Below are 11,476 nucleotides of genomic sequence, written 5' to 3' on the forward strand. Positions count from 1 at the left end.
TTCCTGTGTTTTGCAAAATGTATCTTGGGTATTCTAAGTTTCTGGGCTAATATCTGCTTATCAGTGAGTGCATATCTAGTGACTTCTTTTGTGATTGGGGTACCTCACTAAGGATGATTTTTCAAAGGAGGAAAGGGTGATGGAGGATAATCCCTCAAGCTTTATTTTCCACAAATATCTTCTTCAATATAGTCTTTGTGGCCAGCAAAGTGCAGTGATACGTGTTCACATTTTTCTGGCAAGCTGGTTTACTTCTCTGCTGAGTTTTCAGTAAAGGCTATTCTCAGCCCAACAAATAATTAGAGCATCTTACACGATATAAAATGTTGTGATCCTCAGGGAAAAAAACACCAGGTAAAAACAAAGATGCATAAAATAACCCCAGAACCCTCCATGGTTTTCTGGATAAAATCCTGTAGCTCTTTTGTAGGCAAAATTGAGATTAGAATGGATACTCAGTGTAGTACTGTTGTTCTGAGTACTTGGGTAGAAACCTACAAATTCTGTGGAGCAGAATCCATCCTACCAGGAACCTGTTTAGGGATCAGCATCTGCTGTTACCTTTCTGGGTTTATTTTGTGCTATTCTTCTGGCCCAGGGGCTAACATTCAACATTAGATCTTATGAAGAGGATACTAAAGGTGAAAGATATTTATTCTTCCAGTTCTTTCCCAGGCTGGGCAGCAGGTAGACAGGTAAGCCACTGAAGTCCAGTAGCTTCTGTTAAGGTTTGTACTTGCTTGTTTTGTGTGCCAACTTGACCCAGGCTGGGGTTATCACAGAAAAAGGAGTTTCAGTTGGGGAAATGCCTCCATGAGGTCCAGATGTAAGGCATTTTCTCAATTAGTGATTAAGGGGGCAGGGCCCATTGTGGGTGGTGCCATCTCTGGGATGGTAGTCTTGGGTTCTATAAGAAAACAAGCTGAGCAAGTCAGTGGAAGCAAGTCAGTAAGAAACATCCCTCCATGGCCTCTGCATCAGCTCCTGCTTCCTGACCTGCTTGAGTTCCAGTCCTGACTTCCTGTGGTGATCAACAGCAGTGTGGAAGTGTAAGCTGAATAAACCCTTTCCTCCCCAACTGCTTCTTGGTCGTGATGTTTGTGCAGGAATAGAAAGCCTGACTGAGACAGGGTTGCTCTCCCTGAAATGCTCTGCCATGTACTAAGCTCCTTTCAGATTTGGGATCTCAGCATGTCAGTGAAGGTCTGCCCTCACCAAGGGCCAGATGCCTTCTCAGCTCTTCATCTTGCAGAACTCCACAAAAATTTTTAGGCTTCCTTCAATCTGCCAGTTTTCCTGCTTAGAATTTACATGACACAACATCCTATTCCAGGACTTACTATTTGCCATGGTTGGATCATTTCCTGGGCTATGGTCTGTGTGCAGGATTCTGTTTTCTAGAAGCTGACTGTGATGGCTAATCATGATTGCCAACCTGATGGGATTTAGAACCACCCTAGAAACACTCCTGGCCTTATCTGTCAGGGGTTATCTAGATTGGATTGAGATAGGTAGAACCACCCTAAACATTGGTGGCTATGTTCTATAGGCTGGGGTCCTAGATTGAAGAAAAGAGAAATAGAGATCTGAGTCCAAGCATCACTTTCTCTCTGCTTCTTTTGAAAACTATTTATTTATTGCTATGTTTGTGCATGCACATGTGCATACACACACACACACACACACACACACACGCAAACTGGTCACAGATTATGTGTGGCAGTCAAAGGACAACTTTGTTGAGCCTGTTCTCTTCTTTTGTCTTCATTGGAGTTACAGAATTGAACTCAAGTATCAGGCTTAGGAGGCTAGCCCCTTTACGTGGTAAGCCATCACGCCAGTCCCCACTCTCTGAGTCTTGACTATAGATGGAATGGGACCAATTGTCTTGTGCCTTTTATCACCATGACTTTCCACCATTGTGGAAGTGCATTCAAAATGTGAGCCAAAATGAACTCTCCCTTCCCTAAGGTGCTTCCAGTCAGATATTTTACTATAGTAACAAGAAAAGTAATTAATACTGTCTTAGTTAGCTAAGGTTTCTATTGCTGTGAAGGGACACTATGACCAAGGTAGCTCTTATAAAGTAAAACATTTATTTGGGGCTATCTTACCGTTTCAGAGGCTCAGTTCATTATCATCATGGCAGGAAGCATGGAAGCTTGCAGGCAGATATATTGCTGGAGGAGCCAAGAATTCTACATCGTGATCCAGAGGCAGCTAGGAGGAGTCTCTCATTCTACACTAAGTAGAGCCTGAGCATAGGAGCCTCAAAGCCCATCCCCACAGTGACACACTTCCTCTGACAAGGCTACACCTCCCCCAATAAGAGTATACCTCCTAACTGTGCCAGTTCCAGGGGCCAAGCAAATTCAAACCACCACAAATCCCTTGATCAGTTCCCTGGCTTCTGTACCCAGCTGTGACCCCAGCGCTTTTTCTTTGTCTACTTATCCTCCTTATGACTCTTCTGGGGGAATAAGTAGGATTTCAGTTTATTCCTGACTTTTGCTGGTGGTGACTTGAAATATAAAATTTTCATGGGATATCACATGTTCTTTCCTTTGTTTTCCGTTGGCAATTTATCATACAGTGGCTTATTACACATATTCTCATATAAGCTATTGCTCTGGCTTCTTATCTGACGCTGCTTCGACATGCTTCCTTTCCTCCCTGTTAACTGTTCACCACCAAGAACTGGATATCAATGCAAGACAAAAGCTTCTTTCTCTATCTGGAAAACAGTAGAAGTCGTTGGTGGTTGGCCCACCAGTCATTGGCTCACAAGGTTGGATGGGACCAGGAGAGGTTCTCAGGCAATTCTCTGACACAGAACAAGACAGTTTATAGTTTTCTTTCCATTATCACCCTAATGGAGATCCCAAGTTATGAAGCAATGAACTCTCTAAATGTTGTAGAGTGTTGGGCACCTGACCTGCCCGTTGAGTTCCACAGAAGAAAATAGTCAGCTGAGCAGAAAGTATTCAGGGTCTCTGAGAAAGAAAGTATTATGTATCATTTATCACTCTCTTTTATGATGGGGTGCCTCAGACTGTTTTTTTCCTGCCAGAGCCTCCTGTATAAGGGGTTATTTCTTGTTTTCTAGCTCAATGGGATCATCTCAGAAGTGCAGGGGTCTGCTTTGAACTGAATCGTATCAGTGCATGCTCTCCTGACTTCCTAGATCCCAGAGGTCTATCTGATCTGAGCTGTGTAATGTCCCTCATTGACTTCCAGACGCTCTTCAGATATTCAGTCACAGTCATGTCAATAGTCCCTGTCTGCCTGCCTGCCTGCCTGCCTGCCTGCCTGTTTGTCTCTGAAATCTCACCTGGACTACAACGTTACAAGCTACTTATACAACAAACACTCTAAGAATTCTACCCCTAGTCCTGACTACTCACTTTAAATCTAGACTTCACTATGTGGCTGAGTATCTTCCTTGGAATTCTGATTCGTTTTCAAACACACTCCTCCAGGGCAGATCACAAGACTTTCCTATTTACTCTGGCCTCTGTCTTGCCTTGTTCCTCCCTAAGTTTTCTCCACTGTTTGCCATGTTGCTGAGGTCACAGTCCTTCTTGGGTTCTCATCTTTCTCAGTCACCATTCCCTCCCATGAATCTAATCCCAACACACACTCCATATCTACCCAGTTCAGCCACTTTGAGACAGAAACTGCCATTGTCGTTTGCCTGGCATAGATCACAGCTTTCTAATTTATGTTTTGTCTTCTGTTATGCCCTGCTTAATAAACCTTTCTGGCAGACCCATAGATCAAGTATTGAAACCCACAGTTTATGTCTCTGGTGATTTTGTACCCAAGGTATCATCAGGTGGTCTTTAGAGGTATTTCTAGTTGACACAATAGTGGGGAATTGGTACCACTGTTGTGCAGAGGGAGGTCATGGACACCACAAGCATCTTTCCATACACAGGACAATTCCCCTCAAAAGGAAAATGTCAATAGTATCAAATGTGAAAAATTATAATTTAAATAGAAATTGAGGCATGTTCTGCTCTCCTTTGGAATTCTCCAGGACCCTCTGCATTTATACCCCAAGCTTTCTATCTTTGCCCACTTGGTCCTAAGTGCTGACCCAGGGGCCTGATTGCATATCCTTCTTCTCTACTCTCACTGGTCCCCAGACTTGAAGATGCCAGCAGTGCCATGGCCAGATCTTGATGGGTTTCATAGCCATGGATCCTGTCAATATAGATGTCCCTGGCCGCTCAAATGAGCACATCCCTCCAATGATTTCTTTCACGTGTTGGGTCACTTTCCTTTGCCTGGATACTCTGTTTTCAGGTTTGCATAGTAGTTATAGGGTGACTGTTAACTTGTGGGAGCAGGGGGGCATTTCAGACTTTACTCCCAGGGTTATAACAAACGCTCTATAAATATTTGGCCAGTGAATTGACTTAATGTTTGTCCAGTTAAGCTTGACTAGCTTTGTGTGTTTTTGAGTAGCATAAAAAAGAACTCTTTAGGACAATAACAACTTTGCTGCAGAACTAATAATCATTCAAACTTCATTGAACAGCTTCCACAGGGTCAGTCCTTACCTCCTCTCTAAATGGGTATGGTTTTCTTTTTCTGGCTTGCAAATTTATTCATGTTTATTAATCCAATAATCAACCAATTGTGAAAAGTGCTTTGCTCTTCATAACAACCAAGTTCTTGAGAGGCCCTTAGGCTTACTTAACAGGCAAGAACTATCTCTAAGAATTTTAATCTATTAATATTTCTTTGCTTATGACTTATTCCATTAGTCCTGTGTTAGATTGAATGATGTCCCCCACTCCAGGTTCTACATGTAAAGTCCTAGAACCTGTGCATGTGGGATAATGGGAGATAATGGCCTTTGAGGATGATGTTAACTTATTCTAGAATCTAGAATTTATGTGAGACACAAGAGAGAGAAAGAGACATAAATGAAGAAAAGGGGGTCTAGGGTAACAGGTCAGTAGAAAACCACGCTGCCCTGGCCTGCCCTGGAGCTCTGAGACTCAGAAATCCCTGCCCCGGTGACTCAACATTAATGACCAAAGAGAGTTTTGGGGTTAATGGCTAAACAAGTAGAGAAATACTTCTCTCTCGTTAGCTCATCGTGCATGCTCCAAAATCCCTATAAAAGTCCACTCTTTAGCCAGCTCATTGCTGTTTGTCTTCCCATTCAGAGGCAGCTGCCATTCTTTGTTACTTCCCAATAAATCTCTTGTGTAAGGTCTTTTGCATGGTGTGACTTTGTGGTTCCCAATTGCCAAGATTCCTTTATGCCAGAAAAACCCTTACAGAGGTTCCCATGGAGATGGAGATAGTGTTATGCTACCACTAATCAAGGATACTATGTAGGGCAGACAGTTCAAACTCACTTTTGAGGTTTAAAAACCCACCAAATCCCTATGCTCAGCACAATCTCAGGACTTGAAATCTTACCAAACCTCACCCTGGAAAATTCCTCTCCTGAAGAAACCCTATATATGGCAACCTTTCATTCAGTTCTTTACTGCTTCTATCCTGAGCAGAGGCAGTCACCTTCTTGTGTCTTTTCCAATACATCTCTTGTGTGAACTTTGTTATGCTATGCGACTTGGTGTGATCCCTTGGCTCCAGACTGCCAGGATATCTTTCCCTTCAGGGATGTAGCACTTGCATTGGGGAAAACCTTTTCTTTCAGAGCTATAACACATTCTTCTGACTCCCAAAGCTGTAGAATGAAGACTGCTATGGTTCCATGTGTCCCTTTGAACATTTAGCTTTCACACATGGCTTTACCAAGAGATTAACCGTTAGGGCTTCCTCTGAATGAGATTAGAGCCGTTATGAAAGAGGAGGACACCTTGCCTTCAACCTTCTTATGAGGACATGACATCCACTGCCTTAAGCAGGTATAACTTCAAGAGACCATGTTGGATCTGCCCTCCCTACTCTGCAAGAACTGCCAGTGGCTTGCCAATTTGAGCTTCCTATCTTTTAGAAACAGGAAAAATAAGTTGCTCTTTGTAAAAGACATGGCTTGTGGCATTCTGTGATAGTAACACACATGGAAGAAGGCAGATGCGATCGGTGAAGCCTGTGGAGAGAGCACAGATGTTATGGATCTGGGGTTTCCTATCCCAGAACTATGGGAGAACACAATTCTGTTGTTTCAGAACACTGAGTCTGTGGTAACTTGTCATGGCAGCAGCAGCAAGCCAACATATTCTCCTAGGCACATGTGTCATGCTCCTATTGGCTGCTGTCTTGTTCTTCACCCTGTCTCCAGTTTGCAACAGCTTCCTTCTGCCATACTCTGCCCAGATTCACCACCATCAAGCTTCCTGGTTCACATGTTATTGCTTATGCTTCTCATATGCCCAGTCTCCACATTTCAGCAGATTATCTGCTAGAAGGGACTCATTTTCAAGAACTTCTCATTTTCTGGGTTAACTTATGTTCTGGTGGCAGCTTCCCACATAAGCTCGTCTTCTGAGGGGAGCTCATCACCTACATTTCTTTCTGATCTTCTGCCTGTGGCTATAACCATAAAGACTGCATGGAAAAAGCAGAACTGGCTGTTTGAGCTAATAAGTTTCTTATTCTCATTCATCTGTTTACCCAAGAAGATAAAATGAATAGACCTCCCTGCCAAATGCGAGTATGGAATCCTGTCCCTTGAGTTTGTTGGAAGAACTGATGGTGTCCACCAACAGTTGATTTATTTGCACTTCCAGAGACCCAGCAGAGGCAGGTAGAACACAGACAATTCTCTTCTGAAAGAGAATGTTTGGAAGGAGTATTTAAGCTATATGTAAGGTGTACATATTTTTTCATGTTTAGTTGCCCAACTTGAAGCTCCCCACCCTCATTTTCAAAGTTCTCTCTTTCTCTGGGAATCATGGTGCTAGCTACAGAGTCGATTCAGCCCTTCTGAACAGAGCTGGCCTCTGTTAACCTGATAATTGTTTCCAAGCAATTAACACTTAATTGCAATTTTTATGTAGCTGCTGTTTGATCTATTTTCCTTACCTCCCATTTTTCTAAGAAAATAGTAATATCAAGAGTTAGAGGGTGAAAAGTCACTCTGTAGAGGGTACTGCAGTTCTGGGAGACAATTAGCAGTAGGTTCAGATCTTGTTTCTACATTAGCCTTGCAAATGTGTCATGGTGCTTAATGGCTTTGAGCTACACTTTTCATTTGTAAAACAGAAATAACAACATCCATATTACAAGGCTGCTGCAAGTACTAAAGAAAATGGATGTGAAGTCTTAGCATAGTCCTTCATACATCAAATAAATGTGAGTCTAGTTTTTTTCTCACACCTGTGGGGAGGAAGTCTGTGGTAAATAATCTGTCCTATGTGCTATGCAACGGTCTTTATGCATTCCCTTTCAGACTGTCTAGAGTTGGGGAGAAGTAATACCAGCCAGGTATCAGTGTGTCTTTCCCCTTTTCTATACTAAAATCAGGCCCAATGATCTCTCACCTCACGTTTATAGAAATAGCTGTGAGGTGTGTCCAGAGGCCATCACTGAAGGAACTTAGTCACTGTCTTGCTCACCTGTCAGGTTGTAATATTAACAAGAGCACCAGCTGGACTATTTCTATGATCCCATCCTGCAATGAGGTGGGAGACCTCTTTTTCCCCTTGATTGGAGCTCAACTATGACTGTTTGTGCAGGCATAGTGCCAGGCCATTTCTTAGGTTAAGGCATAAGGAGGTATGCTGCACCTATCTTACTCTCTAGGACAAGTGTACTGAAGTCACCCTATAAGAAACTGCTTGAGATGGCTTGGTGTTTTGCAGCCATACCTGCATTCAAGCTTGGTGTCCACTTGGTAGAAGCTTCAAACTGACTTCCACCAGTTGTCCTCTGACATGCCTGCCCCACACCTACATGAAATAAATACATAAAAATGCAGTTAAAAATAAGAAGTCTGACTGCTATTGAGGTATCTATGCTGTGAGGAAATGCAAAGTGCATGGGGCAGGGGTGGGGTGGGGGGAAGGCCTTGTTCAGAGCCCCGATATCTGCATCACCCTAGCCTCCCATGTAGTCAGACATGAAACTCAGGAATCTTCCATGTGGTTTGGTACTCCAGCCATCAAGCCCATGGTGATCTTTTAGCATTGTCAACTATTGCCGTGGCATGACATTGTAGAGCGGAGGTAAACTGTCCCTACTCTGCTGTGGCCAAAATCCTACCTCTCATTTCCTGTCTGTAGGCTTCAGAGTAGGTCACTGCCACCAAGTGTGTGGGGCAGGAGACATGGACAGTTTATTCCCCTTTTATGGTGCATGGGATATTTTGGGCAAGAAGTCTAGGTGACCAATTTCATGTACTGCAACAGTTAGAAGAAACTGTAGGGACTCTGAGTGATAGACACTGTCTTCTAGAAGTTCAGCTGGTCACTGATAGAGCAAGGCAAGAGGTGGGCAAAGCACTCTGGAGACTTAGAGCACACTGCCACAAACAGGAGCACAATCCCAACCCTGCCATAGCAGCAGAGCCCTGTTCTGAGAAGCAGAAGGGAGCTGGGAGAACTTGAGTTTCAACCGGAGCATGCACACATGTTCATGGTCATAATGACAAAGGGTTTCTATCCTTTAGAGCAAAAGCAACTTCGTAGAGAACTGTGTTAGTTTCACTTATTAGAAAACAAACAACAGAGGTGAATTTTACATTTCCCACTGAACAAGAAGTGAACTCAGGCAGCTGATCTGGCTTGGAAATGGAAACAGACTTTTCCCACAGCCCCGCCTCTGAGTCTCGTTGCATTATGTGCACAGGACATAGGTCCTTGTTCTTGGGTGCAAGCGAGCCTCCAGAAAGTGGGAACAACATTTGTTCAAGTTTATCCATGTGCATCATGGACTTACTTGGTGGCTGTGTGCAGAGATGGTTGAAAATTACTTAATGCCTCTACTTTGAAATATCTATGGTTTCCCCATCTCTTCACTTAGTTACATATTGACAACTATATTTTGAGTGGTAGATGTTAGACACTAGTCTGGGCACTTAGGACATGCCAATAAATAGAACAAGCAAAAAATGTCTCTTTAGATTTCATATTAAACCAGAATAGTTTCAATAATAAATCCTGATAAAAAGCCATTAACACAAAAATAATGGATAATTATGTAACATGCTAAAAGACAATGAGTAACATAAAATGAACCCATGGGAAGAAAGTATTCCATGGGAAAACTGCAATTTTATTTTGTTCTCTTTATTTTGAGATGATAATATAACTACTTCAGTTCCTCCTTCACTTTCCTCTGTCCAAACCCTCCCATGTACTCTTGGATCTTTTTCAAGTTCATAACCTCATTTTCATTGGTTGTTATTTTATGCACATATGTCTATACTCTAAAATACGATCTGCTTAGTTTGTATAATGTTGCTTCTACTTCTGTCTTCAGGACTGAGTATTTGGTATAGCACAACTAATCGATGCGCTCTTCCCTGGGAGGACTGTTTGTCCCACTCAGCATTTCTGAGTTACTTGTAGTTCCTTGTGTAAGGTGGAGGTCTGTGGTCTTTCCTGAATCCACTGTATCATGTCTGTTATTGTTATCCTTGTTCGGCATATGTTTAGATAGTCATGTATGGGATGTAGCTTCTGACTAGTTAAGGAGACACAGGCTCACAGCAAAACCCGGGTTCCTCTGGTTCTTACCATCTTTCCACTTTCACAATGAGATCTGCAGTTTTAAATAGAATGAGCAATTCTAGACTGTGACAGTTAATCCTATTTGTCACATTGACTGGATTTAGAATAGCTATAAATACAGCCTTGTGTGTGTGTGTGTGTGTGTGTGTGTGTGTGTGTGTGTGTGTATGTGTGTGTGTTAAATGTGTCAACAAAGGCTTTTACCAAGACCAGGGAAACAGTACCCTAAATGTGTATGGTACCCATGGGTTGAAGTCTAATACTTCATAAAAAGGAAAAGAACAAGCTGGGAATCAGAAGTTATCACTGTCTGCTTCCTGGGTGAAGATCTGCTATGAGTGCCTGCCTTGAGCTTCTGCAGATGTACTCTCCCTGCTACAATGACCTGCTTCTCAAGTTATGAACTCACACAAATCCTTTCTTTCTTAGGTTGCCTTGTCAGATGTTGTGTCACGGCAACAAGAAAACTAAGCAACTGAAACACCTAAAGGAAGGCGACCTTTGACCATCAGTTAAAGGAAGGTGGGAGGTGACCATTATGGTAAAGGAAGGCGACCTTTGAGCATCAGTTAAAGGAAGGTGGGAGGTGACCATTATGGTGTCTGGGGAAAGAGAGGTGCAGGGACTCTCAGGTGAGTCTGTTGGCCTTGCAGGAGAAGTATGAGGGATGCACCCATGTTGCTGCATACCTGAAAACCCAACTACTGAGAAGCCGAGGCAGGAGCATTGAGAGTTCAAGGTTATCTTGGGCTGTAGAGAGAGTCACTATCTCAAAAGACGAGGAAAGGGAGAAGAGGAGAAAGAGGAAAAGAAGGATCAGCTAAACAAGCATAGAAAATGATCCCATAAGGGCCGAAAGTTCAGGGACAGAAGATGGTAAGTAAAAGTGAGGAGTTCAGTGCAGCTACCAGATCACACATGGCTTAAAACAGAAAAGGATGAAGGCTGGATGTGGTGGCACACACATGTAATCCCAGAGCCTGAGAGGGTCAGATAGGAGGGTTAGTGGTTCAAGGCCAGCCTTGCCCATATGAGACCCCAAAGAACAAACAAAACAAAACAAAGCAAAACAAAACAAAACAAAGCAAAGCAAAGCAAAACAAAGCAAAGCAAAAGGTGTTGAAAAAGTTAGAACGGCCAATCGTAGTACTAATAATAATGGGAGTAATTCAAGAGGAAGAATGATAATGCTGAAACAGCAAACTATATGTGAACAGATATTGTTTGATCTTAAATGGCCCATTTTAAAGAATAAACAGACCATCTATATAATCAACACAGAGGCAATATAAACTATGCCCATAGGTCAAACGGACCTAAGAGATAGTTACAAAATATTTCACCCAACAGCTCTCAGATACACAGTCTTCCTTCTCATTAAGATATGGGACATTATGTGGGACAGACTGGATGGTGCTCTACAAAGCGTCTGTCAGCAAATTAACATGCAGTGTGTACATATACAGCCTAAAGCCAGCAAGGGAAACATTAGAAGTCATGTTAATATACAGACATTTAACCGTTCTCTTAGGGAAGCAAGCAATCAATAAGGATACCAAAAGAAATTTTAAATATCTTAAACAAAAAAAGGGAAAACATAACATACCAAAACTTCTGGGATTTTTGAAAGGTATCCCCAGTGGAGCACTTATGGTGATAAATGCACATATTAAAAAATTGAAAGAATATAGAGGTAAAGGTAGCAGGGTCCTGATTTCAAAACCAGATCAGGCTGTGTGCACAGACACTGTATCAGAGAGAGGGAGAGAGGGAGACAGAGAGAGAGAGAGAGAGAGAGAGAGAGAGAGAGAGAGAGA

At 42.6% G+C, this 11,476-nt stretch overlaps 1 protein-coding gene across 1 annotated transcript in view; it reads right to left on the reverse strand.

The window, feature by feature from the left end:
• Window positions 1-11,476, reverse strand: part of Rarb (retinoic acid receptor beta) — a 334,463-nt gene that overhangs the window by 176,557 nt on the left and 146,430 nt on the right. The window contains exon 2 of the mRNA XM_021202966.2: window positions 7,797-7,877. Coding sequence (XP_021058625.1) covers window positions 7,797-7,877 — 81 coding nt within the window. The remainder of the gene's footprint in view (window positions 1-7,796; window positions 7,878-11,476) is intronic.

Source organism: Mus pahari, chromosome 8, assembly GCF_900095145.1.
Source record: "Mus pahari chromosome 8, PAHARI_EIJ_v1.1, whole genome shotgun sequence".
NCBI classification, from domain to species: domain Eukaryota; kingdom Metazoa; phylum Chordata; class Mammalia; order Rodentia; family Muridae; genus Mus; species Mus pahari.